We start from the raw sequence: 27,315 nt of genomic DNA, 5'->3' as shown, positions 1-27,315 counted from the left end.
TCTCTACTAAAAAAAGTAGCTGGGCGTGGTGGCGCACACTCATGATCCCAGCTACTTGAAAGGCTGAGGCAGGAGGACTGCTGGAAACCAGGAGGCAGAAGTTGCAGTGAGCCGAGATTGTGCCACTGCACTCCAGCCTGAGTGACACAGAGACCCTGCTCAAAAATAAATGAAAAATAAATTAATAAATAAAATTTTTTAAATTAAAAAATAAAATCAATAACTGGCCAGTTTTCGGCAGAGGGCCTGCCATTCTCCATGACCTCATGGTGAATTGTACAGGGAAGCCTTCTTGACATATTGGCCAAGTTGACATATGGTTCTAATCTCACTGGACCCTCCCTGCAACCCATGGACCTAAGGTGCAGTGCCACATGCCATCTGGCTTTATTCATTTATTTTTGAGGCGGAGTCTTGCTTTGTCACCCAGTCTGGGGTGCAGTGGCACGATCTCAGCTCAATGCAACCTCTGCCTCCTGGGTTCAAGCCATTCTCCTGCCTCAGCCTCCCAAGTAGCTGGGATTACAGACACACGCCACCACGCCTGGTTAATTTTTGTATTTTTAGTAGAGACAGGTTTTGACCATGTTGACCAGGCTGGTCTCGAACTCCTGACCTCAAGTGATTCACCCACCTCGGCTTCACAAAGTGCTGGGATTACAGGTGTGAGCCACCGCTCCCATCGCCATCCGGTTTTATAAATGAGAAACCTACCGCTCTGGAAGGTTACCTCTGAGTCACACAGCTGGCTGGTGGTAAAGCCACGACTGACTGTCTAACTGCAACTCCAGTCCCACAGAGTTGAAACCTTGTCACATGTGCAAAGGCTTCCAGGGCCAAGGGGACATGCACCTGAATGCTCTGTGTGTCACTGGACGATCAGACACCAGCCTTCCCTTGAGCAGAGCTGGCCTGGAAAACACCACCCTCTTCGTTTTGAGTGCAGGGGCTCAGGCTCTGCTCACAGGCAGACATATGAGACTCTCGTTAGTGTCTAATGGATAGAGTTTCTGTTTTGCAAAATGAAGAGTTCTGCAGACGTATGGTGGTGATGCCTGTGCCACAATGGGAATGTACTTAACACCGCTGAATTGTACACTTAAAAATCATTTAGATGGGCCAGGCGTGGGGGCTCAAGCCTGAAATCCCAGCACTTTGGGAGGCCAAGGTGGGCGGATCACCTAAAGTCAGGAGTTCAAGACCAGCCTGGCTAACATGGTGAAACCCCATCTCTGCTAAAAATATAAAAATCAGCTGTGCGTGGTGGTGGTGGTGATGAGGGGGCGCCTGTAATCCCAGCTACTCGAAAGACTGAGGCAGGAGAATCGCTTGAACCCTGCGGAGGTTGCAGTGAGCCAAGATCATGCCATTGTACTCCAGCCTGGGCAACAGAGTGATACTCTGTTTCAAAAAAAAAACCAAATCATTTAGATGATAGTTTCATGTTATGTTAATGTTACCACAATTAAAAAATTGTTTTAATGTAGAAGAAAACTGTAAAGTGAGTCCGTGGTGTCTCACGCTTTGTAATCCCAGCGCTTTGGGAGGCTGAGGTAGGTGGATCACCTGAGGTCAGGAGTTCGAGACCAGCCTGGCCAACATGGAGAAACCCCGCCTCTACCTAAAATACAAAATTAGTTGGGCATGATGGCGTGCACCTGTAATCCCAGCTACTTGGGAGGCTGAGGCAGGAGAGTCGCTTGAACCTGGGAGGTGGAGGTTGCGGTGAGCCAAGATCATGCCATTGCACTCCAACTTGGGCAACAAGAGTGAGACTGTGTCTCAAAAAAAGAAAAAAAAAAAGCAAAGAAAGCTGCAAAGTGAAAGAATAATGAGGAAAAAAAGTGACATATTTAGAAAACAGAGAATGGAGATACTTCGTTGGTTTTTGTGAATTAAAAAGTGAATCAGGCTGGGTACAGTGGCTCAGCCCTATAATTCCAGGACTTTGGGAAGCCAAGGCGAGAGAACTGCTTGAGCCCAGGAGTTTGAGACCAGCTTGGGCAACATAGTGAGACCTCTCCCCCCAATTACTAAAAAAAAAACTAACTGAGGCAGTAGTGTGCGCCTGTAGTCCCAGCTACTCAGGAGGCTGAGGTGGGAGACTCATTTGAGTGCAGGAATTTGAGGATGTAGTGAGCTATGATGGTGGCACTGCACTCTAGCCTAGGCAACCGAGCAAGGCACTGTCTCAAAAAAGAAAAAAAGGGCTGGGCGTGGTGGCTCACACCTGTAATCCCAGTATTTTGGGAGGCCGAGGCAGGCAGATCATCTGAGGTCAGGAGTTGGAGACAGCCTGGCCAATATGGTGAAATCTTGTCTCTACTAAAGACACAAAAATTAGCTGGCAGGTGTCTGTAATCCCAGCTACTCAGGAAGCTGATGCAGGAGAATCACCTGAACCTGGGAGTTGCAGACTGCAGTGAGCCAGGATTGTGCCACTGCACTCCAGCCTGGATGACAGAGCATGACTCTGTCTCAAAAGACAGAGAGGCCAGGTGCAGTGGCTCACGCCTGTAATTCCAGCACGTTGGGAGGCCATGGCAGGTGGATCTTGAGGTCAGGAGTTCGAGACCAGCCTGGCCAAGATGGTGAAACCCTGTCTCTACTAAAAATACAAAGATTATTCAGGTGCTGTGGCAGGTGCCTATAATCCCAGCTACTCAGGAGGCTAAGGCGGGAGAATCGCTTGAACCTGGGAGGTGGAGGTTGCAGTGAGCTGAGATTGTGCCACTGCACTCTAGTCTGGGCAACAGAGCAAGACTCCAATCTCAAAAAGAGAGAGAGAGAGAAGTTGCTTTAGGCTTCAAAGACCCAGGGCGAGAGAGCGCTCACTCCAAGACTGATCAAAAGGACTCAGCCTCAGACCTGGGTCCACAAGGACGCTCCCAGTTACTTGCCCTGTAACAGCCTCTCTGAGCCATCTGTGAGCTGGGAATGAAAATACCTACCTCTCAGATTTGTGAAGAGGAATGAATGAGCTAATGTGCCTAAAGCACTTAGTCCCAGACTATGTTTTCAATTCGTGGGAAGTGAAAAGGAAACAAAACAAAAAAAGCCAGGCCGGGCGTGGTGGCTCACACCTGTAATCCCAGCACTTTGGGAGGCCAAGGCGGGTGGATCACTTGAGCGCAGAAGTTCAAGACCACCCTGGGAAACATGGTGAAATTCCATCTCTACTGAAAATACAAAAAGGCCAGGCTTGGTGGCTCATGACTGTAATCCCAACAACACCGGGAGACCATGGCGGGTGGATCACATGAGGTCAGGAGCTAGAGACCAGTCTGGCCAACATGGCAAAACCCTGTCTCTACTAAAAAAAAAAAACCCAAAATTAGCTGTGTGTAGTGGCAACTCTACTTAAAAAAAAAAATGCCGGGTGTAGTGGCTCATGCCTATAATCCCAGCACTCTGGGAGGCTGATACAGGCAGCAGATCGCCTGAGGTCAGGAGTTCAAGACCAGCCTGGCCAACATTTGTAGAGACGGAATTTCACTATGTTGCCTAAGCTAGTCTCAAACTCCTGGGTCAAGCAATAATCCCACCTCAGCCTCCTCAGCCTCCCAAAGTGTTGGGATTACAGGCAGGAGCCACTGCGCCTGGCCACTTGTATTTTTAAAGTTTATATAACGATAAAGATCCCTTCATTGTGAATATCCAGATTTGTAACATTCAATAAAAGTTTTGATAACAGCTTTACTTTTCTTTTTTTTTCTTTTTTGAGACAGACTTGCTTCGTAGCCCAGGCTGGAGTGCAGTGGCTCGATCTTAGCTTACTGCAACCTCCACCTCCCAGGTTCAAGCAATTCCCCTGTCTCAGCCTCCTGAGTAGCTGGGATTACAGGTGCCCAACACCACACTCTGCTAATTTTTGTATGTCTTTAGTAGAGATGCAGTTTCACCATGTTGGCCAGGCTGGTCTCAAACTCCTGACCTCAGGTGATCCACCCACCTTGGCCTCCCAAAACACTGGGATTACACATGCATGAGCTGCTATGCTCAGCTGATAACAGTTCACTCAGTTAAAGTGTGTACAATTCAATGGCTTTTAGTGTAGTCACAAGGTTGTACAACTATTACTACCATCAATTTTAGATTTTCATCACTCCAAAAAGACACCTCATACCCTTTAGCTATCACCTTGCTATGGTTTGAATGTGTCCTACAAAAGTTCATGTGTTGCAAACTCAGTCCCTCTGCCCTCAAGAATGAATGAATGTTGCCATCAGGAGTGGCTTAGTTATGAAAGCAAGCACTCTCTGGCTCTCTTGTTTTTGTCCTCTTGCCACGTGATGCCCTCTGCCATGTTATGATACAGCAAGAAGGTCCTCACCAGATGCTTATTCCATTCTCAGTCTCCAGAATCATGAGCTAAAAATACTTTTTCTTTATAAATTACCTTACCTAGTCTATATGCAACAGAAAACAGACTAAGATACACTCCCAATTTCCCCACGTCCTCTAACCCCCAGCAATCATGAATCTACTTTCTGTCTCTATGGTTTTGCCTATTCCAGACATTTCATATTAACAGAAGCAAACAATATATGTCGTGACTGGCTTTTTTCATTTAGTACGATGTTCTCAAGGTTTATCTACATTGTAGCTTGTATCAGTACTTCATTTCATTTTATGGCCAAATTATATCCCATTGTATGGAAATGTTAGTAGCAGTGAATCCATACAGGTCTGCAGCAACCTGACTCCTTGCCTTCTCGGAAGAAAGAATTCAACCAAGGGATATAAGGCAGAGTGAGAAACCAAGGCAAGTCTTGCAGCAGGAGTGAAAGTTTATTAAAAAGTTTTAGAGAAGAAATGCAAGGAAATAAAGTATACTTGGAAGAGGGTCAGTAGGCAAGTTGAGAGATTCAAGTGCATGGTTTGACCTTTGACTTGGGGTCTTATATGTTGACAGTCTGCATGTACAATGGCCTGCTAGCACTTGGGAGGGGCTGCACATGAAGCATGTTTACTGAAGCTACATGCGTGCTCACCTGAGGCATTCTTCCCTCATCAGTTGAATGTTCCTAGAGGAATGTCATGCACCAGTTAAATTCCACCATTTTGCCTTTTCATGCACATGCTTAAACCCACTCACCCAACTCTTGAGATCTTATTGGGAAGCTGCTGATCACCAGTTTCTGGCGTTTCTATATTGGGAGACTGTCTTTCCCTGGCATCGGCTGTGACCAATAATGATCATGATGATCATGATGATTATTATTTATTTTTTGAGATGGAATCTTGCTCTGTCGCCAGGGCTGGAGTGCAGTGGTGTGATCTCGGCTCACTCCAACCTCCACCTCCCAGGCTCAAGTGATTCTCTTGCCTCAGCCTCCCAAGTAGCTGGGATTACAGGTGCCTGCCATTACGCCCAGCTAATTTTTTGTATTTTTAGTAGAGATGGGGTTTTTAGCCAGGCTGGTCTCGAACTCCTGACCTCGTGATTAGTCTGCCTCGGCCTCCCAAAGTGCTGGGATTACAGACATGAGGCACCGCGCCTGGCCTGACAAATGATTATTTTAGAGAGACAGTTTAACAACTGCCTGACCGTCTCCTGATGGGCAGGGGTCTCTCCTTCCCTGCTCAGGTCTAACTACCTACTACAACAGAGATACTACCTTTCGTATATCTGTTCATCCGTTGATTGATAGTCAATGGGTATTTAAGCCATGAAGTGACTCGGAACCTGGGGCACCTCTTTCCTAAAGTCCTCCATTCCCTACCCATCCTTCCACCTATAGAAAGAAATTGATTTTGCTTCCCTGCGTGCCTTACTGTGAACAGGGTGACATTTTTTTTTTTTTGGAGACGGAGTTTCGCTCTTGTTACCCAGGCTGGAGTGCAATGGCACGATCTCGGCTCACCGCAACCTCCGCCTCCTGGGTTCAGGCAATTCTCCTGCCTCAGCCTCCTGAGTAGCTGGGATTACAGGCACGCGCTACCAGGCCCAGCTAATTTTTTGTATTTTTAGTAGAGACGGGGTTTCACCATGTTGACCAGGATGGTCTCGATCTCTTGACCTCGTGATCCACCTGCCTTGGCCTCCCAAAGTGCTGGGATTACAGGCGTGAGCCACCGCGCCCGGCCAGAGTGACATTTTTAAAAGCCTACCTCTCTTTATTTAGAGCGTGTTTTCTGGCCAGATGCGGTGGCTCACGCCTGTAATCCCAGCACTTTGGGAGGCTGAGGTAGGCAGATCACTTGACATCAGGAGTTTGAGACCAGCCTGGGCAACATGGTGAATCTCCATATCTACCAAAAATACACCAAAAAACCTAGCCTGGCATGGTGGTGTGCGCCTGTGGTCCCAGCTACTCTGGAAGCTGAGGTGGGAGGAGTGCTTGAGCCTGGGAGGTGGAGGTTACATTGAGTAGAGATCACATGGTGGCACTCCAGCCTGGGCGACAGAGCGAGATTCTGTCTCAAAAAAAATAAAAAATAAAAACGATAGAGTGGGCTTTCCTTTTTTTTGTTTGGCTTTTGTTTTTGTTTTTTGAGACAGAGTCTTGCTCTGTCACCCAGGCTGGAGTGCAGTGGCATGATCTTGGCTTACTGCAACTTCCACCTCTCGGGTTCAAGCAATTTTCATGCCTCAGCCTCCTAAATAGCTGGAATTACAGGCTTCTACCACCAGGTCTGGCTAATTTTTGTATTTTTAGTAGAGACAGTTTCACCATTTTGCCCAGCCTGGTCTCAAACTCCTGACCTCAAGTGATCCTCCTGCCTCAGCCTCCCAAAGTGCTGGGATTACAGGCATGAGCCACCACGCCCGACTTAGAGAGGCTTTCTGTACGCCAATGCACCTGGCCGGAATTTCATCAACCAATACTTTATGGCATTATTTTTTCCTTTTTCAACTAAAAATACAAAAAATTAGCTGGGCCTGGTGGCGTGTGCCTATAATCCCAGCTACTCAGGAGGCTGAGGCAGGAGAATTGCCTGAACCCAGGAGGCGGAGGTTGCGGTGAGCCGAGATCGTGCCATTGCACTCCAGCCTGGGTAACAAGAGCGAAACTCCGTCTCCAAAAAAAAAAAGTCACTCTGTTCACAGTAAGGCAAGCAGGGAAGCAAAATCAATTTCTTTCTAGAGGTGGAAGGATGGGTAGGGAATGGAGGACTTTAGGAAAGAGGTGCCCCAGGTTCTGAGTTTTAGTCAAAGTATTTGGGGTGTGTAGGTGGATTTCCCAATTTCTTAGGGTCTCAGGAATAATACAGAGTGATCACAAGAGAATAAAAAATTCCAGGTGGCAGTTACACATGACTAGCAAAAGGAAACTTTTGCTGCAGAAGCAAGGGGCCAATAAGACCCTGAAAAGCCAGGGTGGGGACCAGGCTGTCTCAGACCAACTGGACCCAACATGGTGCTGGATTTGACATAGGTTTCACCAAGGACCTCAGTATATGCTCATTAATATACTAAATCCCATGCCCCTTGGGCATGGTGGCTCATGCCTGTAATCCCAGCACTCTGGGAGACCAAGGTGGGTGGATCACCTGAGGTCAGGAGTTCGAGACCAACCTGGCCAACATGGTGAAACCCCATCTCTACTAAAAACACAAAAATTAGCAGGGCATGGTGGCAGGCGCCTGTAATCCCAGTTACTCAGTAGGCTGAGGCAGGATAATCGCCTGAACCTAGGAGGCAGAGGTTGCAATGAGCCAAGATTGTGTCACTGCATTTCAGCCTGGGTCACAGAGTAAGATGACAGAGTGGGAACTCTGTCTCAAAATAAATAAATAAATAAATAAATAGGCCCAGCATGGTGGCTCATGCCTGTAATCCCAGCACTTTGGGAGGCCAAGGTGGGCGGATCACAAAATCAGGAGTTCAAGGCCAGCCTGGCCAACACAGTGAAACCCCGTCTCTAATAAAAATATAAAAGTTAGCCAGGCATGGTGGTACATGCCTGTAGTCCCAGCTACTTGGGAGGCTGAGGCAGGAGAATTGCTTGAACCCAGGAAGTGGAGGTTGCAGTGAGCAGAGATCACGCCACTATACTCCAGCTTGGGCAACAGAGTGAGACTTCGTCTCAAAATAAGTAAATAAACAATAAATAAATAAACCCCACACCTACCAGTGCTATGATAGTTCCAGAAACACCCATATTTGGTGTAAAAATGGGTAGCACCACAATTCTGAGAAATCTCCACTTCTTTCCTGGTATCTTCACGAATATTCCGCTCCTTGGTTAATGAAACCCAAAAGATAGAAACCCCAAGCCCCATTGCATGACTCCGTCTTGAGTCTGCCTGCACTCCCCTTTCTTCAGTGTGTACTTTTCACTTTGCAATAAATCTTTCTACTTACACCATTTTCTGACTCACTCTTGAATTCCTTCGTGAGATTGTGTCAAGAGCCTAGACACTGGAGGGGTGGAGGTTCCGCCAGCCTTTGGGGACCTCCCCCAGCCCACCTGTATCACCAGTGCCTGATCATCGTCTTCCCCCCCTGCAAAAGTTCCATCCCATTTCTCAAAACAAGCATATTGAGAATTTTGTCTCACTAAACTGGTAGAGATGGCATCGTGGTGGCATGTTACTACATGCATCCTGGCCTTTCTAGGTGATGGCTGACTTCCTATAAGAAGTTGAGAGGCCGGTGCAGTGGTTCACACCTGTAATCCCAGCACTTCGGGAGGCCTAAGTGGGCGGGTCACCTGAGGTCGGAGTTCAAGACCAGCCTGACTAACATGTAGAAACCCCGTCTCGCCGGGCGCGGTGGCTCACGCCTGTAATCCTAGCACTTTGGGAGGCCGAGGCGGGTGGATCACGAGGTCAAGAGATCGAGACCATCCTGGTCAACATGGTGAAACCCTGCCTCTAGTAAAAATACAAAAAATTAGCTGGGCGTGGTGGCGCGTGCCTGTAATCCCAGCTACTCAGGAGGCTGAGGCAGGAGAATTGCCTGAACCCAGGAGGCGGAGGTTGCGGTGAGCCGAGATCGTGCCATTGCACTCCAGCCTGGGTAACGAGAGCGAAACTCCGTCTCTCAAAAAAAAAAAAAAAAAGAAAGAAACCCCGTCTCTGCTAAAAATACAAAATTAGCTGGGCATGGTGGTGCCTGCCTGTAGTCCCAGCTACTCAGGAGACTGAAGCAGGGGAATCGCTTGAACCTGGGAGGTGGAGGCTGCAGTGAGCTGAGACTGAGGCATTGCACTCCAACCTGGACAATAAGGGCTAAACTTCATCTCTAAAAAAAGAAGAGGTTGGGCCGGGCGCAGTGGCTCACGCCTATAATCCCAGCACTTTGGGAGGCTGAGGCGGGTGGATCACGAGGTCAAGAGATCGAGACCATACTGGTCAACATGGTGAAACCCCATCTCTACTAAAAATACAAAAAAATTAGCTGGGCTTGGTGGCGCACGCCTGTAGTCCCAGCTACTTGGGAGGCTGAGGCAGGAGAATTGCTTGTGAACCCAGGAGGTGGAGGTTGCGGTGAGCCGAGATCACGCCATTGCACTCCAGCCTGGGTAACAAGAGCAAAACTCTGTCTCAAAAAAAAAGAAAAAAAAAAGAAGAGGTTGAGAAAGATCCCTCATAAGAGCATACTGTGTGCTCTCACTGGACACACACTTTCCCTGAAATGAGCTCTTCCATCCTTTGAGCAAACCTCTGAAATAGGTATGATTGTTTGGTTTGTTTTTGAGACACGAGGCTGGAGTGCAGTGGCATGATCTTGGCTCACTGCAGCCTCCACTTGCCTGGGCTCAGGTAAAGCCACACCCAGATAATTATTGTACTTTATTTGTAAAGTTGGGCTTTTGCCATCTTGCCCAAGCTGGTCTCAAACTCCTGGGCTCAAGCAATGCACCTGTCTCATGATTACAAGTATGAGCCACCACACCTGGCATAAGTATGATTCTTACTGAAACCGCCTTTGTAAAAATTATAACTGAGGAAATTATGACAATGAAGGAAATCAAACCTAACCGGCTACATCTTGCTTGTAACCTTTAAGCTGCCCTTGCTCATTCCTGGGCGTAGGCCGAACTAACTTTGGGAAGGAATTCGGTTCACGGTTTGACTCTGAAACAGAATTGACAAAAGCTCTTTCCTGAAAAGACCCCCTTCTTGCCTGGGGACTAGTCCGCCTTTGCAGGATGAACAAATGCGCTACAAGATTAGAAATTACAGTTTAGGATCATGTGGCCTCTGGCTCCAAGAGTCTCAACCTCCCCAAATTACTCCTGGAAATAGCATCACTATTGAAAAACCTAACATCGGTGATTGAGACATTTTTCAGACCCTGCACTTGATGGATGGATCAGATGACATCACCCAGACCGGTAATCTGGCTCAACCAGCTCTGCCATCCCACCCAGGAGCAGAAGACAGCAAGAAAACCTCACTTGATCCCCTGATTCCATCTCCAAACTGATCAATCAGCACTCCCCACTTCCCAAGCCCTTACTCACCAAATTATTATTATTATTATTATTTTGGAGACGGATCGCTCTGCTGCCCAGGCTGGAGTGCAGTGGTACAATCTTGGCTCACTACAACCTCCGCCTCCTGGGTTCAAGCCATTCTCCTGCCTCAGCCTCCTGAGTAGCTGGGACTACAGGCACACAACACCAGGCCCAACTGATTTTTGTACTTTTATTAGAGACGGGGTTTCACCATGTTGGCCAGGATGGTCTCGATCTCTTGACCTTATGATCCGCCCACCTCAGCCTCCCAAAGTGCTGGGATTAAAGGTGTGAGCCACCTCGTCAGCCCAGCCAAATTATCTTTAAAAACCCTGATCCCTGAATGCTTGGGGAGACTAATTTGAGTAACAATAAAATTCTGCTCTCCCATACAGCCAGCTCTGAGTGAATTACTCTTTCTTCATTGCAATTCCCCTGTCTTAATAAATCTGCTCTGTCTAGGCAGGGGCAAGGTGAACCCACTGGGCGATTACATTATCATTTTACAGATGAGGAGGCTGAGGCTCAAGGAAGTGAAATAACTTTCCAGATAAAGTCACAGCCTCAAGTCCACATTTATAAAATGCTGCTCTGGGTTATAGCATTCCCTAAAGTAGTGGTTCTTTTTTTTTTTTTTTTTTTTTTGAGATGGGAGTCTTGCTTTGTCGCCAGGCTGGAGGGCAGTGGCACAATCTCGGCTAACTGCAACCTCCACCTCCCAGGTTCAAGTGATTCTCCTGCCTCAGCCTCCCAAGTAGCTAGGACTACGGGTGCATGCTGCCATGCCCAGCTGATTTTTGTATTTTTAGTAGAGACGGTGTTTCACTATATGTTAGCCAGGATGGTCTTGATTGCTTGACCTTGCGATCCACCTGCCTCGGACTCCCAAAGTGCTGGGATTACAGACGTGAGCCACTGCACCAGGCCAAAGTAGTGGTTCTTAAACTTGGGTTGGGGGTGGGGAGATTAAGAACTTTGTGATAAGCCTGGGCAACATGGTTAGACCCATCTTTACAATAAATTAAAAAATTAGCCTGGTGTGGCGGTGTGCTCCTGTAGTCCCAGCTGTTCAGGAGGCTGAGGTGGGAGGATCACTTGAGCCCCGGAATTTGAGGCTGCAGTGACCTATGATTGCACCACTGCCCTCTAGCTGGGCAACAGAGTGAGACCCTGTCTCTGCTGGGTGAGAGGTCAGAGCCCAGACACTGGCAAATGGTGACCTCGCAGGTGGTAGGTTAGTAAAAAGAATGTACGATGTCTGTATAGATTTCAAAATGAAAAAATTTATTAGAAAGAACACTACATAAAAGTGCAGTGGGGCTCCTCAGCACGAGAGGACAGAGTACCCTGTGTCGAATTTTCCTTACGGGTATTTATGGACCTTAACGCGGGCGCTTAAGGGTAATTTGGACCATATTAGCCACTGAGGTCATGATACAGGATTACGTTTGTAGACATTTTTGTCCCTTAAGGTCAGCCACGGTTGGACAATGAGTTCTGATATGCATGCATTCCAGAGATGTACAGAAATTCTAGTTACAGGGCAGGCACAGGGGCTCACGCTTGTAATCCCGGCACTTTGGGATGCCGAGGAGGGTGGATTGCCTGAGGTCAGGAGTTCGAAACCAGCCTGGCCAACATGGTGAAACCCTGTCTCTACTAAAAATACAAAAATTAGCTGGGCGTGGTGGTACACGCCTGTAAACCCAGCTACTAGGGAGGCTGAAGCAGGAGAATCCCTTGAACCCAGGAGGTGGAGATTGCAGTGAGCCAAGATTGTGCTACTGCACTCCAACCTGGGTGACAGAGCAAGACTTCATCTCAAAAAAAAAAAAAAAGAAAGAAGGAAAAGAAAAGAAATTCCAGTTACAAATTTTTTGAGGAAAGAAACCTGGAACCAGATGCCAGCTTGAAATAAAGAAAGAGAGAAAGAAGGAAAGAAGGAAGGGAGGAAGGAAGGGAAGGAGGGAGAGAGGGAGGGCAGAAGGGAAGGAAGGAAGGAGGGAGAAAGAAAGAAAGAAGAAAAGAAAGAGCGAGAAAGAAAAATCAACTCAACAAAAGGCAGATTAATTGGAGAAAAGCCATGCAGATTTATTAATGTGAACAAGAGGGGAAACCACAGAGGAATTACCCACCCCTCAAGGGAATTCGGAAGCTTAAATATCATTTTGAGATTACAGAAAGACAGGGGTTTCCATCCAGGCAAAATGGGTTGTTGGAAGGAAAAAAGGAATTCAGGGGAAATAAAGGATTACTAGGGAAATGAATGGGTCGGAACTAGAAGAGAAATTAACTTGTAAATAGATGTCTTTGAAATGTGAATGAGCCTGACATTATCTCGTGAAAGGATCTGCTCAGGTGTGGTTACCTTCTTGGTCTTCCTTTCTGCAACGGGGAGGGGAAGAAAGAACAATTGTTTCTAATTGAGCGTTCAGGATTGTAGGTAGATAAAGGAACTTCCTGTGCTTTCGGAGGGGAGGAAAGATCAGAAGACCCTTCTTCGGTTCAGGGTATCAAAGCCTCCATTTCTGAGCCCCCAACAACAACAAAAAGCCAATACTGCTGGTCTAAACTGAGATTCTAAACTGGGTTGGTCTGGCCCAGGAAGTAGGGGGGGAAGCTCACTTACAAACTGGAATCACCAGGTGGCGCTCTCCACCCTGAACAGAACCTGGGTTCCACAGCCAAGGTCATCTCGGAGATAACAGTTGGTTCAAGCTTCATGGAACTCCAAAAATTTCAGAGATTATTGGTTCAACCAATAGCCTTCACCCTCCAGAGGAGGAACAGTGTTCCAGAGTTGTTAAACAGCTCGCTCAAGGTCACAGCTCGTGGACAAAGGCAGGGCTCACCCGCTTGTCTAATCCTGATATTTCTAAAATGTATCACATAGCTCCCTGACCCATTCAACAGAGCACGGTCTGCACAATGCAATATTTTCTTGTGATAATTCAAAGAATGAACTTTTGTGTAGGAATATCAGAAACACTGGTGACTGTGCTGTGCTATCTATGGGAACCAGATAGATTAGAGAACGCTTATCCCACACACAAAATTGCCCCGGACTGCTGTTTCTTTGTTCGAACAGCTACCTACATTTTTGTTAATTCCTCCGAGGGGTGAGGCACTGTGCACAGGTTTTGGCCGTCCTATTGGTCAGGTTTGTTTATGTTTCTCTGTGTCTTTTTTTTTAAGAGAGTTTTGCTCTTGTTGCCCAGCCTGTAGTGCAATGGGGCGATCTCGGCTCACTGCAACCTCCACTTCCCGGGTTCAAGCAAGTTTCCTCTCTCAGCCTCCCGAGTAGCTGGGATTACAGGCACGCGCCACCATGCCCGGCTAATTTTTTTTTTTTTTTTTTTTTGGCGTCCCTCGGGGGGCTCGAACTAATTTTTGTATTTTTAGTAGAGACAGGGTTTCACCATATTGGCCAGGCTGGTCTCGAACTCCTGACCTCGTGATCAGACTGCTCAGCCTCCCAAAGTGCTGGGATTACAGGCATGAGCCGCCGCGCCCAGCCAAGAATTTTTGAAAACTGGCTAGATGTGTCGGTGTGCGCCTGTGGTCCACCTACTTAGGAGCAGAGGCAGGAGAATTGCTTGAGCCAGGGAGGTTCGAGCTGCATTGAGCTATGATGGCGCCACTGCCAAAGCTTTGGGCTTTGGGGAGCTAAAAGGCAGAAGAAATTTAGTCGCAGGAGTGGTTTGCTAGCTTCTACGGAAAGCAATCCAGATTTTCATTGGTTAACCATTAGTGTCTGGTATCCCTGAAAAGGAGGAAGAGAAAGCAAACAAGGCAGAATGGCTATTTTTGAAAAGTCAAAAATAACAGATGTTGGTGAGGCTGCAGAGAAAGGTGTATGTTTATACATTGTTGGTGGGAACATATATTAGTTCATCCACTGTAGAAAGCAGTTTGGAGATTTCTTTATTATTTTATTTTATTTTATTTTATTATTTTTTGAGACGGAGTTTTGCTCTTATTGCCCAGGCTGGAGTGCAATGGCACGATCTTGGCTTACTGCAACTTTCACCACACGGGTTTAAGCGATTCTCCTGCCTCAGCCTCCCAAGTAGCTGGGACAACAGGTGCTTGCCACCACATCTGGCTAATTATTTATTTATTTAAATAATTGTCAAATTTAGCAGTGAGGGGTTGTAGAACAACCTTAGTGACACTGATGTTAATAAATTCTGATAACCCGCTACCATCGGACCAGCCTTTTTTTTTTTTTTTTTTGTATTTTTAGTAAAGACAGGGTTTCACCATGTTGGTCAGGCTGGTCTCAAACTCCTGACCTCAGGCGATCTGCCTGCCTCAGCCTCCCAAAGTGCTGGGATTACAGGTGTGAGTCACCATGCCCGGCCTGGAGATTTCTTAAAGAACTAAAAAGAAAAAGCAAAATAGAACTATCATTTGACCCAGTGATAGCATTACTGGGTATCTACCCAACGGAAAATAAATCATTCTGCCAAAAAGACACACGAGCTCTTATGTACATCCAAGCGTTGTTTACAATAATAAAGGCATGGAATCGATCTAGGCTCCTGTCAACAGTGGACTGAGTAAAGAAAATGAGGCATATATATATACCACAGAATACTATGCAGCCATAAAAAGAATGAAACTATGCCCTTGTAGCAACATGGATGCATCTGGAGGCCATTATTCTAAGTGAATTAACTCAGGAACAGGAAACCAAATACCATATGTTCTCACTTATAAGCGAAAGCTAAACATTGGGTACACGTGGTCATAAAGAAGGGAACAATCAACACTGGGGACTCCTAGAGGAAGGAGAGAGTGGTGGGGGCAGGAGTTGGCAAACTACTGAGTACTATGCTCACGACCTGGGTGAGGGGGTCATTTGTACCCCAAATCTCCATGTCACGAAATATGCCCATGTAATAAACCCGCATTTGTGCTGCTTGAATCAAAAATAAAAGTTGAAATATTAGCCAAGCAAGGTGACATGCACCAGTAATCCCAGCTACTTGGGAGGCCGAGGCAGGAGAATGGCTTGAACCCGGGAAGTGGAGGTTCTTAGATCGTACCACTGCACTCCAGCCTGGGCGACAGCAAGGCCCTGTCTCGGAAAAAAAAAAAAAAAAAAAAAAAAAAGTTGAAATAATTAAAATAAATAATAGCCGGGCGTGGTGGCTCACATCTATAATCCCAGCACTTTGGGAGGCCAAGGCGGATGAATCACCTGAGGTCAGGACTTCAAGACCTGCCTGGCCAACATGGTGAAACCCCGTCTCCACTAAAAATACAAAAATTAGCCGGGTGTGGTGGTGTGTGCCTGTAATCCCAGCTACTTGGGAGGCTGAGGCAGGAGAATCACTTGAACCTGGGAGGCAGAGGTTGCAGTGAGCTGAGATTGTGCCACTGCACTCCAGTCTGGGTGACAGAGCGAGACTCTGCCTCAATAAAAAAAAAAAAAAACACAAATAATAGTAATAATATAAATAAATAATAAATAGTAATAATTAATAATAATAATAAATAAATCATAATAATTATGCTTCTTGCTTTTGTGAATTGACTGCTTTGATGCTTTATATGGGCTCAACTTTAGAAGGCAGATCGTCACTGAGCCTATATTATAAAAACCATAAGGTGTTTGTTTTACTTATCTTCCTTTCTCTTCGTCCCTTATTCTTCCATCGGTGACTGCTTACATATAGTCATTTTGTAGAAGGGAGTCACTAATACTTGGTTAACAAGAATAATGAACTTGTTTTTCTTTCAAATAACAATGATCCCTAGCTTCTTTTTTGTTTTGTAGTGTTTGTTTGTTTGAGACAAGGTCTCACTCTGTCACCCAGGCTGGAATTCAGTGGTTTGATCATGGCTCTCTGCAGCCTGGACCTCCCTGGCTCAAACCATCCTCCCACCTCAGCCTCCCGAGTAGCTGGGACTACAGGGGCTCACCCTCAGACCCGGCTAATTTTTTGTATTTTTTGTAGAGATGTGGTCTTACTGTGTTGCCCAGGTGGGTCTCAAACTCCTGGGTTCAAGTGATTCGCCTGCCTCTGCCTCCCAAAGTGCTGAGATTACAGGCGTGAGCCCCCCGTGCCTGGCCGATCCTTAGTTTCTAGATGGCATCCAGAAGTTTAACTGACCCAGCGACCCAAGCAGCTTTGATCACCAGGGCTCTCTCCTTTTGCATACCTTACTCAAAAAAGTACTGGAACCTAGCTTTTGGGGTTCTACAGCAAGATGACCAAACGTATGAGAACTCTGTGAAAAGTAAGAACACATAGGCCCTGAATGAGGAAAGTGCCTATTCCTTCGTGGGCTTCGTGGCATGTTTTGTGGCTCAGTGGCCCTAGTTCGCAGCTGGATTCCCATGAGCAAGAGTGCCCACTGGGTGTGCCTTTGGGAAGGAATTTGTTCTTCTACCTCATAGCCCTAGAGTTCCGCGTTGTTTCCTCCCTCCCTCCCTCCCTCCTTTCTTTTCTTTTCTTTCCTTTTCTTTTCTCACTTTTCTTTCTTTCTCTCTTTCTTTTTTTTTTAATGGAGTTTTGCTCTTTTGCCCAGGCTGGAGTGAAGTGGCACGATCGGCTCACTGCCACCTCTGCCTCTGGGGTTCAAGTGATTCTTCTGCCTCAGCCGCTCAAGTAGCTGGGATTACAAGTGTGTGCCACCACACCTGGCTAATTTTTTTGTGTTTTTAGTAGAGATGAGATTTCACCATGTTGGCCAGGCTGGTCCCGAACTCTTGACCTCAGGTGATCCACCCGCCTCAGCCTCCCAAAATGGTGGGATTACAGGCTTGAGCCGCCATGCCAGCCTCCTCTTTTTCTTTCTTTTTTCTTTCCTTTTTCCTTTCTTTCTTTCTTTTTCTTTTTGAGACGGAGTTTCACTTTTGTTACCCAGGCTGGAGTGCAATGACGCGATCTCGGCTCACTGCAACCTCCGCCTCCTGGGTTCAGGCAATTCTCCTGCCTCAGCCTCCTGAGTAGCTGGGATTACAGGCATGCACCACTATGCCCAGCTAATTTTTTGTATTTTTAGTAGAGACGGGGTTTCACCATGTTGACCAGGATGATCTCGATCTCTTGACCTTGTGATCCACCCGCCTCGGCCTCCCAAAGTGCTGGGATTACAGGCTTGAGCTACCGCGCCCAGCCCTCTTTCTTTCTTTCTTTTCTTTCTTTCAACAGTTTCGCTCTTGCCAGCCCCCCCCTCCCTCCCTCCCTCTCTCTCTCTCTCTCTCTCTCTTTCTTATTCTTTCTTTCAACAGAGTTTTGCTTTTGCTGCCCAGGCTGGAGTGCAGTGGTGCCATCTTGGCTCACCGCAACCTCCGCCTCTTGGGTTCAAGCAATTGAAACTGAGTAGCTGGGACTACAGGCATGTGCTAGCATGCCCAGCGAATCTTTTGTATTTTTAATAGAGATGGGGTTTTCACCATGTTGACCAGGATGGTCTCGATCTCTTGACCTCATGATCCACCTGCCTTGGCCTCCCAAAGTGCTGGGATTACAGGCGTGAGCCACCGCGCCCGGCTTCTTTCTTTTTTTTATTTGTTTGACACAGGGTCTCACTCTCTCACTCTGTTGCTCAGGCTGGAGTGCAGTGGCATGATCTCGTTCACTGCAACCTCTGCCTCCTGGGTTCAAGCGATTCTTGTGCCTCAGCTGGGATTACAGGCACCCACTACACTTGGCTAATTTTTGTATTTTTATTTATTTATTTTTGAGACAAGGTCTTGCTCTGTCAACCAGGCTGGAGTGTGGTGGGGTGATCCCAGGCTCAAGCAATTCTCGTGCCTCAGACTTCCGAGTAGCTGGAATTATACCATGCGCCCCCATGCCCAGATAACTTTAATTTTTGTATTTTTAGTAAAATGAGGTTTCACCGTGTTGGCCAAGCTGATCTTGAATGCCTGGCCTCAAGCAATCTGCCCACCTCAGCCTCCCAAAGTGCTGGGATTACAGGCGTGAGCCACTGAGCCCAGCTTTTCTTTTAAACACGTATTCCTGTCCGTTCCAACATCAAATAGCAACACAACTGTATTTTTATAAACATGACCTCTAAAACACAATACTGCAAGGAACATGAAATTTCATTTTCAGCAAATTTGTTCATTGCTAAGGTTTTTCAGAGATGTACACCCTTTGTCCACCCCCTCCCACCTGGCCCTGCTGTCTTGCCTGGAGTTCTGACCTTCACTGTGTGCCAGGCACTGTGCTAGACACTGGGGTAACAATGGCGAACAAAACGCAGCGAGGTCTCTGCCCTTGTGAAGTGCATAGTCATCTTCGCGCCAGGCACATCTGACAGAGGCTGTTTCAGCCAAGCTACGTGCTCTCTGCCCCTCACTGCCTGCCTGAGTTATTGTTCTTCCCACTACCCAGGATACCTTTAATTCCCTTCTTAACTGGCTCATTCTCAGTGATTCTTCCAGCTGAAGTTGTTACCTCTTCCAGGAAGTCTTCCCTGGTGTACACAGCAGGGGGAGGTGCTCCTCTTCTGCATTCCCACAGCACCTGCAGAAATACACATCACAACCCTGATCATTCTGAATTGTAATAAAATCTCTCTTATTTTTATTTATTTTATTTATTTATTTATTTATTTATTTATTTATTTATTTATTTATTTTGGAGACGGAGTTTCGCTCTTGTTACCCAGGCTGGAGTGCAATGGCACAATCTCAGCTCACTGCAACCTCCACCTCCTGGGTTCAGGCAATTCTCCTGCCTCAGCCTCCTGAGTAGCTGGGATTACAGGCACGTGCCACCATGCCCAGCTAATTTTTTCTATTTTTAGTAGAGACGAGGTTTCACCATGTTGACCAGGATGGTCTCAATCTCTTGACCTCGTGATCCACCCGCCTTGGCCTCCCAAAGTGCTGGGATTACAGGCGTGAGCCACCACGCCCGGCCCCATTTATTTATTTTTGAGACGAGTCTCACTCTACCTCTGCCTCCTGGGTTCAAGCAATTCTCTTGCCTCAGCTTCCCAAGTAGCTGGGACTATAGGCATGTGCCACCATGCCCAGCTAATTTTTTTTTTTTTTTTTTTTGAGAAGGAGTTTCGCTCTCATTACCCAGGCTGGAGTGCAATGGCGCGATCTCGGCTCACCGCAACCTCCGCCTCCTGGGTTCAGGCAATTCTCCTGCCTCAGCCTCCTGAGTAGCTGGGATTACAGGCACGTGCCACCGTCCAGCTAAATTTTTTTTTGTATTTTTAGCAGAGACGAGGTTTCACCATGTTAGCCAGGATGGTCTCCATATCCTGACCTTGTGATTTGCTGGCCTCAGCCTCCTAAAGTACTGGGATCACAGGCGTGAGCCACTGCACCTGGCTTTATTTTTATAATTATTTTTTGAGACAGAGTCTCACTCTGTTGCCCAGGCTGGAATGCAGTGTCATAATCACAGCTCACTGCAGCCTCAATCTCCTGGGTTCAAGCGATCCTCCTACCTCAGCCTCCCAAGTAACTGGGACCACAGGTACTTGCCACCACACCCAGCTAATTTTTTAATTTCTTGTAGAAACTGGATCTTGCTATGTTGCCCAGGCTGGTCTCAAACTACTGGGCTCAAGTGATTTTCCCACCTCAGCCTCCCAGAGTGCTAGGATTATATGCGTAAACCACTGTGCCCAGTTTATGATCTTTGGTTTTTTGTTGTTTTTTTTTTGAGACAGAGTTTCACTGTTGTTGCCCAGGCTGGAGTGCAATGGCATGATCTCGGCTCACTGCAACCTCCACCTCCTGGGTTCAAGTGATTCTCCTGTCTCAGCCTCCCGAGTAGCTGGGATTACAGGCATGCACCACCATGCTGGCTAATTTTGTATTTTTAGTAGAGATGGGGTTTCACCATGTTAGTCAGGCTGGTCTCGAACTCCCGATCTCAGGTGATCTGCTGGCCTCGGCCTCCCAAAGTGCTGGGATTACAGGTGTGAGCCACTGCACCTGGTCATCTCTTTACATCTCTATCTTTCTGCTGCAGCGAGAGTTCTTTCCAAGGCACAGACAATGTCTCATTCATTTTGCGTCCCCAGGGTCCAGCACAGGACTTAACCCGTAACGTATGCTCAATAAATGGTAAGTGAACAGAGTTTTGGCATCAACAAAAGCCGATGGCAACACTGAACACTCCGGAAAGGTTTTATTTTGGCAACTCTTCCTCTAGAACCTTGCAGATGGAGCTTGTCTACCTAAAAGGATTTCTCTGGTAATCAGCTCAGTTGTGCCCTTTCCAAGGGACATCTAGTCTCCATAAGAGTTACTTGTCTTCTCTGCCCCAGGGTGCAGTCTGGCCTTTTGGGACCATCTTTACACAGGTTTTTCTTTTTCTTTTTTTGAGATAGAGTTTCGCTCTTGTTGCCCAGGCTGGAGTGCGATAGCATGATCTTGGCTCACTGCAACCTCCGCCTCTCAGATTCAAGTGAGTCTCCTGCCTCAGCCTCCTGAGTAGCTGTGATTATAGGCATGTACCACCACCCCCGGCTAATTTTTAATATTTTTAGTAGAGATGGGGTTTCTTCATGTTTGTCAGGCTGGTCTCGAACTCCCAGCTTGACCTCAAGTGATCCGCCCGTCTCGGCCTCCCAAAGTGCTGGGATTACAGGTGTGAGCCACGGCACCCGGCTACCGAGGTTTATATAATGTCACAGACAGGCTTGCACCATTCTGGCCATGGACGTGTATGACCTTAGTGACTTCACTGTATCACGCCCTGTTTCTTAACCTACGTTCCAATCTTTTCTGATTATCGGCTAAAGTCCTGGGTTCTGGTAGGAAACACACTTGGATTTGTATCTCTAGCCCATTGCTTCAAGTTGTCAGACCTTGGCAATTTACCTTTCTGAGCCCCAGTTTCCTCAGTTATAAAATGCAAATGGTAACTATGGCCCTTACCAGGGTTCACAGGACAGGGTTGAGAAGATTATATAGGACGAAGCGTATGGGATGTTTAGCATAGCTGGGTACACTGGTTCATGCCTGTAATCCCAGCCTCTCAGCCTTAGGAGGCTAAAGTAGGAGGATCATTTGAGCCCAAGAGTTTGAGACCAGCTTGGGCAACATAGAGACCCTGTCTGGTAAAAATAATAGTAAATAAAAATAATTTTTTTTTTTTTTTTTTTTGAGACGGCGTTTCGCTCTTGTTACCCAGGCTGGAGTGCAATGGCGCGATCTCGGCTCACCGCAACCTCCACCTCCTGGGTTCAGGCAATTCTCCTGCCTCAGCCTCCTGAGTAGCTGGGATTACAGGCATGCGCCACCGTGCCCAGCTAATTTTTGTATTTTTAGTAGAGACGGGGTTTCACCGTGTTGACCAGGATGGTCTTGATCTCTTGACCTCGTGATCCACCCACCTTGGCCTCCCAAAGTGCTGGGATTACAGGCTTGAGCCACCGCGCCCAGCCAAAAATAATTTTTAAATTTATTTTTGAATAGGCCGGGTATGGTGGCTCACGCCTGTAATCCAAGCACTTTGGAGGCCAAGGCGGGCAGATCACCTGAGGTCAGGAGTTCAAGACCAGCCTGACCAACATGGTGAAACCCCATCTTTAAAAAAAAAAAAAAAATTATTTTTGAGACGGAGTCTCTGTTGCCCAGGCCGGAGTGTAGTGATGCAATCTTCCCTCACTACAACCTCCGCCTCCTGATCTCAGGTGATCTGCCCACCTCAGTTTTCCAAAGTGCTGGGATCACAGATGTGAGCCATCATGACCGGCTTAAAAAACAAAAATAATTTTAAAAGATCCTTAGCATTGTAGTTGGCAAAGAGAAAGGGCTGAACAGATATCATAATACCATTTGGGATGGACAGAATATATTCACCTTCCTTATAATGTTTTCCCTACATTTATATACCAAATAACCACTATCATCATACTAATTATTTGGCTTGCTTTTTTTCGGGCAGCTTTTAAAACTTTTTTTTCCTATTCAATGAAAAAGTAATATGAAAATTATTTTAAAAGGAAAATTTATAAAGGTATAATTTTTAAAAGTTCAATCCATTTGTGCGAAGTGAAAGTCCCTGTAACAAATCTTTCTACATTTTTTATCTCACTCTAAAAAATACCACAGTTAACTATTTGTTGTTTATTCTTCCAGATATGCGTTTATGTACGTATGCATTATATATGAGACAGTAACATGTTTTTTTTTTTTTTTTTTTTTTTGAGGCGGAGTTTCTCTCTTGATACCCAGGCTGGAGTGCAATGGCGCGATCTTGGCTCACCGCAACCTCCACCTCCTGGGTTCAGGCAATTCTTCTGCCTCAGCCTCCTGAGTAGCTGGGATTACAGGCACGCGCCACCGTGCCCAGCTAATTTTTTTTTTGTATTAGTAGAGACGGGGTTTCACCATGTTGACCAGGATGGTCTCGATCTCTTGACCTCGTGATCCACCCGCCTCGGCCTCCCAAAGTGCTGGGATTACAGGCTTGAGCCACCGCGCCCGGCCAGTAACATGTTTTTAAAGACATAAATAAGGTCACACACACTATGTATATATTATTATTATTATCATTTTTTGAGATGGAGTCTCAAACTGTCGCCCAGGCTGGAGTGCAGTGGCGTGATCTTGGCTCACTGCAACCTCCGCCTCCCGGGTTCACACGATTCTCCTGCCTCAGCCTCCTGAGTAACTGGGTTTACAGGCGCCCACAACCACACCCAGCTTTTTTTTTTTTTGTATTTTTAGTTCAAACAGGGTTTCACCATGTTGGCCAGGCTGGTCTTGAACTCCTGACCTCAGGTGAGCCACCCACCTGGGCCTCCTAAAGCGTTGGGATTACAGGCGTGAGCCACTGTGTCCGGTGGTGGTTAGTTTTTGAGTCTCTCTCTGTTTCCTGGGCTGGAGTGCAGTAGCTTGACCTTGGATTACTGCAGCCTCCGCCTCCTAGGCTCAAGCGACCCTCCTTACCTCAGCCTCAAAACTGTTTGTGTGATCTACTTGCCTTGGCCTCCCAATGTGTTGGGATTACAGGCATGAGCCACGGTGCCCAGCTATTTCTGTATATGTGACATTTGCCCTTCTAGAACTTTCATCCAACTCCAGGGAATTGGCTTGGCACCCCCCCCTTTTTTTTTTAATCTAATCTCTTTGCTCACTTACCTTGAACTTTGGCCAAATGTTCATTACAGAAAAACATGACTAATTCAAAACAGTTGGGGAAGTAGAAATACGTTCTAGGTTGATGTATTTTAATGAATACAGTTTCTTAATTTCCGGAGCTTGCAGAAAATTCTAGGAAGTTCATAACATTTTGATAAGTAGAGATAGAGTCTGTTTTAACTAAGTGGCCAATATCATACAGGACTAATGTTAGCTGTGTACACATGCCGGGGGCTTACTGACCTGGTGCTTAGATGTTGCTCTGTTAAGCTGATTAACAAGATCTCTTTGTTGTAAATTAGTAATGTGCATCACTCATTTGCTACTTGCAGAAGACACCTTTTGCTTTTACATTTCCTACTTGGATTTCTTTTCCTTTTTCCTTCCTTCCTTCCCTCCATCCTTCCTTCCTACCTTCCCTCCCTCCCTCCTTCCTTCCTTCCTTCCCTTCTTTCTTGACGAAATCTCACTCTGTCGCCTGAGGAGTCTCGCTCTGTTGCCAGGCTGGAGTGCGGTGGCATGATCTCAGCTCACTGCAACCTCTGCCTCCTGGATTCAAGCAATTGTCCTGCCTCAGCCTCCTGAGTAGCTGGGACTACAGGCACGCACTACCACACCTGGCTAATTTTTTTTTATAATAACTATTTATACTTCTTCTAAAAAAAAAAACAGGATGCATGTGTAGAACATGCAGATTTGTTACATAGGTGTATGTGTCCCATGGTGGTTTGCTTCATCTACTGACCCATCCTCTAAGTTCCTTCCCCTCACCTCCCATCCCCCAACAGGCCATGGTGTGTATTGTTCGCCTCTCTGTGTCCATGTGTTCTCAAAGTTCAACTCCCACTTATGAGTGACAACATGCAGTATTTGGTTTTCTGTTCCCGTGTTAGTTTGCTGAGGATGATGGCTTCCAGCTTTATCCATGTCCCTGCAAAGGACATGATCTCATTCGCTTGAGACCAGCCTAACATGGTGAAACCCCGTCTCTACTAAAACTAGAAAAAAGCTGGGTGTTGTGGCTCACGCCTGTAATCCCAGCACTTTGGGAGGCCAAGGTGGGAGGATTACCTGAGGTCGGGAGTTGGAGAACAGCCTGATCAACATGGAGAAATCCTGTCTCTACTAAAAATACAAAAAATTAGCTGGGCGTGGTGGCACATGCCTGTAATCCCAGCTACTTGGGAGGCTGAGGCAGGAGACTCACTTGAACCTGGAAGGCAGAGGTTGCGGTGAGCCCAGATCATGCTGTTGCACTCCAGCCTGGGCAACAGAGTGAGACTCTGTCTCAAAAAAAAAAAAAAACTACAAAATTAGCTGGGCATGGTGGTGTGCACCTGTAATCCCAGCTACTCAGGAGGCTGAGGCAGGATAATTACTTGAACCTGGGAGGTTGCAGTGAGCTGAGATTGCACCACTGCACTCCAGCCTGGGCCACAGAGCAAGACTCTGTCTTAAAAAAGAACACATTTATTATCTTACAGATTCTATGGATCAGGGGTTCAGGGATGCCAGAGCCGGGTCTTCTGCTGACCCAGGGTCTCACAAGGCTTCCATCAAGGTATCAGCCAAGTCTTGGGTCTCATTGTCAAAACCTCATCAAGCTGGGAGACCAAACTGAGGTGTCAGGTCTCCAAGTAGCCAATTAAGCAATAAGCCATCAGCCAGGTGCACTGGGCTCACATCTGTAATCCAAGTGCTTTGAGAGGCCAAGGCAGGAGGATTACATGAGCCCAGGAGTTTGAGACCATCCTGGACAACATAGTGAGATCCTGTCTCTAAGAAAAAAAAATTCAAAAAATTAGCTTCGCATGGTGGTGCATACCTGTAGTCCTAGCTACTCAAGAGGTCGAGGTGGGAGGAACACTTGAGCCCATGTGGTTGAGGCTGCAGTGAACTGAAAGACCCTGTCTCAAAAAAAAAAAGAAAGAAAGAAAAAACAAAAGCATTAAGTTGGCTGGGCACGGTGGTTCAGACCTGTAATCCCAGCACTTTGGGAGGCCGAGGCAGGCAGATCACGAGGTCAAGAGATCAAGAGCATCCTGGCCAACATGGTGAAACTTGTCTCTACTAAAAATAAAAAAATTAGCTGGACATGGTGGCGCACACTCGTAGTCCCAGGTACCTGGGAGGCTAAGGCAGGAGAATCGCTTGAACCCGGGAGGCGGAGGTTGCGGTGAGCTGAGATCGTACCACTGCACTCCAGCCTGGCGACAGAGCAAGAATCCATCTCAAAAAAAAGAAAAAAAAAGCAATAAGCCAAAACGGAAAGAGGTAAGGCTGTATCACTTGACTGTGACGGTATAAGCGCTAGGCGTGGAAAAGTACCGGGTATGAAATCAGAGTGGGAAACAGTGGGTTCAGGGTTTCCCCTCCTCCCATCCCCAGAAGGAGGCCTTGGCAGAAGCCCCAAAGAAGACCTCTGCCCAAGGCCCCAGCTAAAGAGATCCAGGGTCAAAGGTGCTACCTGGCTAGGAAAGCAAGTATGTTCAAGAGCGTGGCTGGCCAGGGCCGCGGGAGTCCCTGACTCCAACTCCCTTCAGAGACTGCAGTGCACGGGCTGGGCACCGAGTCTGGTGTGGGGAGGACAGCTTTCCCCACGGCCCGCCAGGGAAAGCCTTGGTCATTGCCCATGGTCTGGCAGGGCTGAAGAATCTCACCTAGGTTTTCAAGCAGGACCTGTACTCCCCACACATCTGAAAGCCGGGCTTCTAGGGGAAGGATCCACTTCCAAGGTCACTCAGTGGTTGTTGGCAAAATTCACTTCCTGGAGGGACGTGGGCTCAGGCTTCAGGTCCTCGCTGGCTGTTGGCCAGAAGCCACCCTTGGTTCCTGGCCACATGGGCCTCTGCCACAGGATGGCTTGCTTCACGGAGGCCTGCAAGCTGAGAAAGTAATGGAGAGTGCGTGCTAGCAAGACGGAAGCCACAGCCTTATGCAACTGAATTGGAAGTGACATCCCGTCTGCACGTCATATGTTGTTTGTTTTGAGATAGAGTCTTGCTCTGTTGCCCAGGCTGGGGTGCAGTGGTGTGACGATGGTTCACTACAGCCTTCAACTCTTAGGCTCAAGCCATTCTCCAGCCTCAGCCTCCTATTATTTGGAGAGATCGGGTCTTACCATGTTGCCCAGGCTGGTCTTGAGCTCCTGGCTTAAGCAATCCTCCTGCCTCGGCCTCCCAAACTGCTAGGATTGTAGGTGTGAGCCACTGCACCTGATCCAGTCTTGCATAGCTTAATCAGAAGTGACATCCCATTCCTATGTCATATGTTCCTGATTAGAAGCAAGTTACTCAATGGTAGCGGAGCACACAGGGCCATGAATACCAGGATGTGGGGTCCACTGGGTCCATCTTAGAAACTGCCTACCAGAATGGTACTCTGGAAACATGAAGGGAGAGTCTATTTGAAATTGAAACCACCCTACAAATGAAACAGACACTTAAGGTTTTAGTTAAGTCCCTGGATCCAGACACTCCTAAAACCAATCACCCACCCACCAGCATCTCAGTACATGAACAAATTATTTTTCTTTTTTTGAGACAGAGTCTTGCTCTGTCATTCTGGCTGGAGTACAATGGCGGGACCTCAGCTCACTGCAACCTCTGCCTCCAGGGTTCAAGTAATTCTCCTGCCTCAGCCTCCCAAGTAGCTGGGATTACAGGTGCCCACCACTACACCTGGCTAACTTTTGTATTTTTAGTAGAGACAGGGTTTCACCATGTTGGCCAGGTTGGTCTCAATCTCCTGACCTCAGGTGATCCACCCATCTCAGTCTCCCAAAGTGCTGGGATTACAGGCGTGAGCCACCACGCCCGG

The 27,315-nt window shown here is 47.1% G+C and overlaps 1 protein-coding gene across 1 annotated transcript in view; it reads right to left on the bottom strand.

Moving 5' to 3' along the window:
- Nucleotides 1–27,315, bottom strand: part of VSIG10 (V-set and immunoglobulin domain containing 10) — a 78,218-nt gene that overhangs the window by 44,873 nt on the left and 6,030 nt on the right. Inside the window, exons 3-4 of the mRNA XM_064379753.1 lie at nt 26,157–26,381; nt 18,836–18,904 (exon numbers count right to left, since the gene is read on the bottom strand). Of these exons, the coding sequence (XP_064235823.1) occupies nt 18,836–18,893 (58 nt within the window). The 5' untranslated portion in view covers nt 18,894–18,904; nt 26,157–26,381. The remainder of the gene's footprint in view (nt 1–18,835; nt 18,905–26,156; nt 26,382–27,315) is intronic.

Source organism: Aotus nancymaae, unplaced genomic scaffold (genome assembly GCF_030222135.1).
Source record: "Aotus nancymaae isolate 86718 unplaced genomic scaffold, 86718_ANA_hifiasm-v0.15.2.pri h1tg000021l, whole genome shotgun sequence".
Classification (NCBI taxonomy): Eukaryota; Metazoa; Chordata; class Mammalia; order Primates; family Aotidae; genus Aotus; species Aotus nancymaae.
The sequence above is the reverse complement of the archived record's forward strand: the minus strand, read 5'-3'. Positions and strand labels throughout refer to the sequence as shown.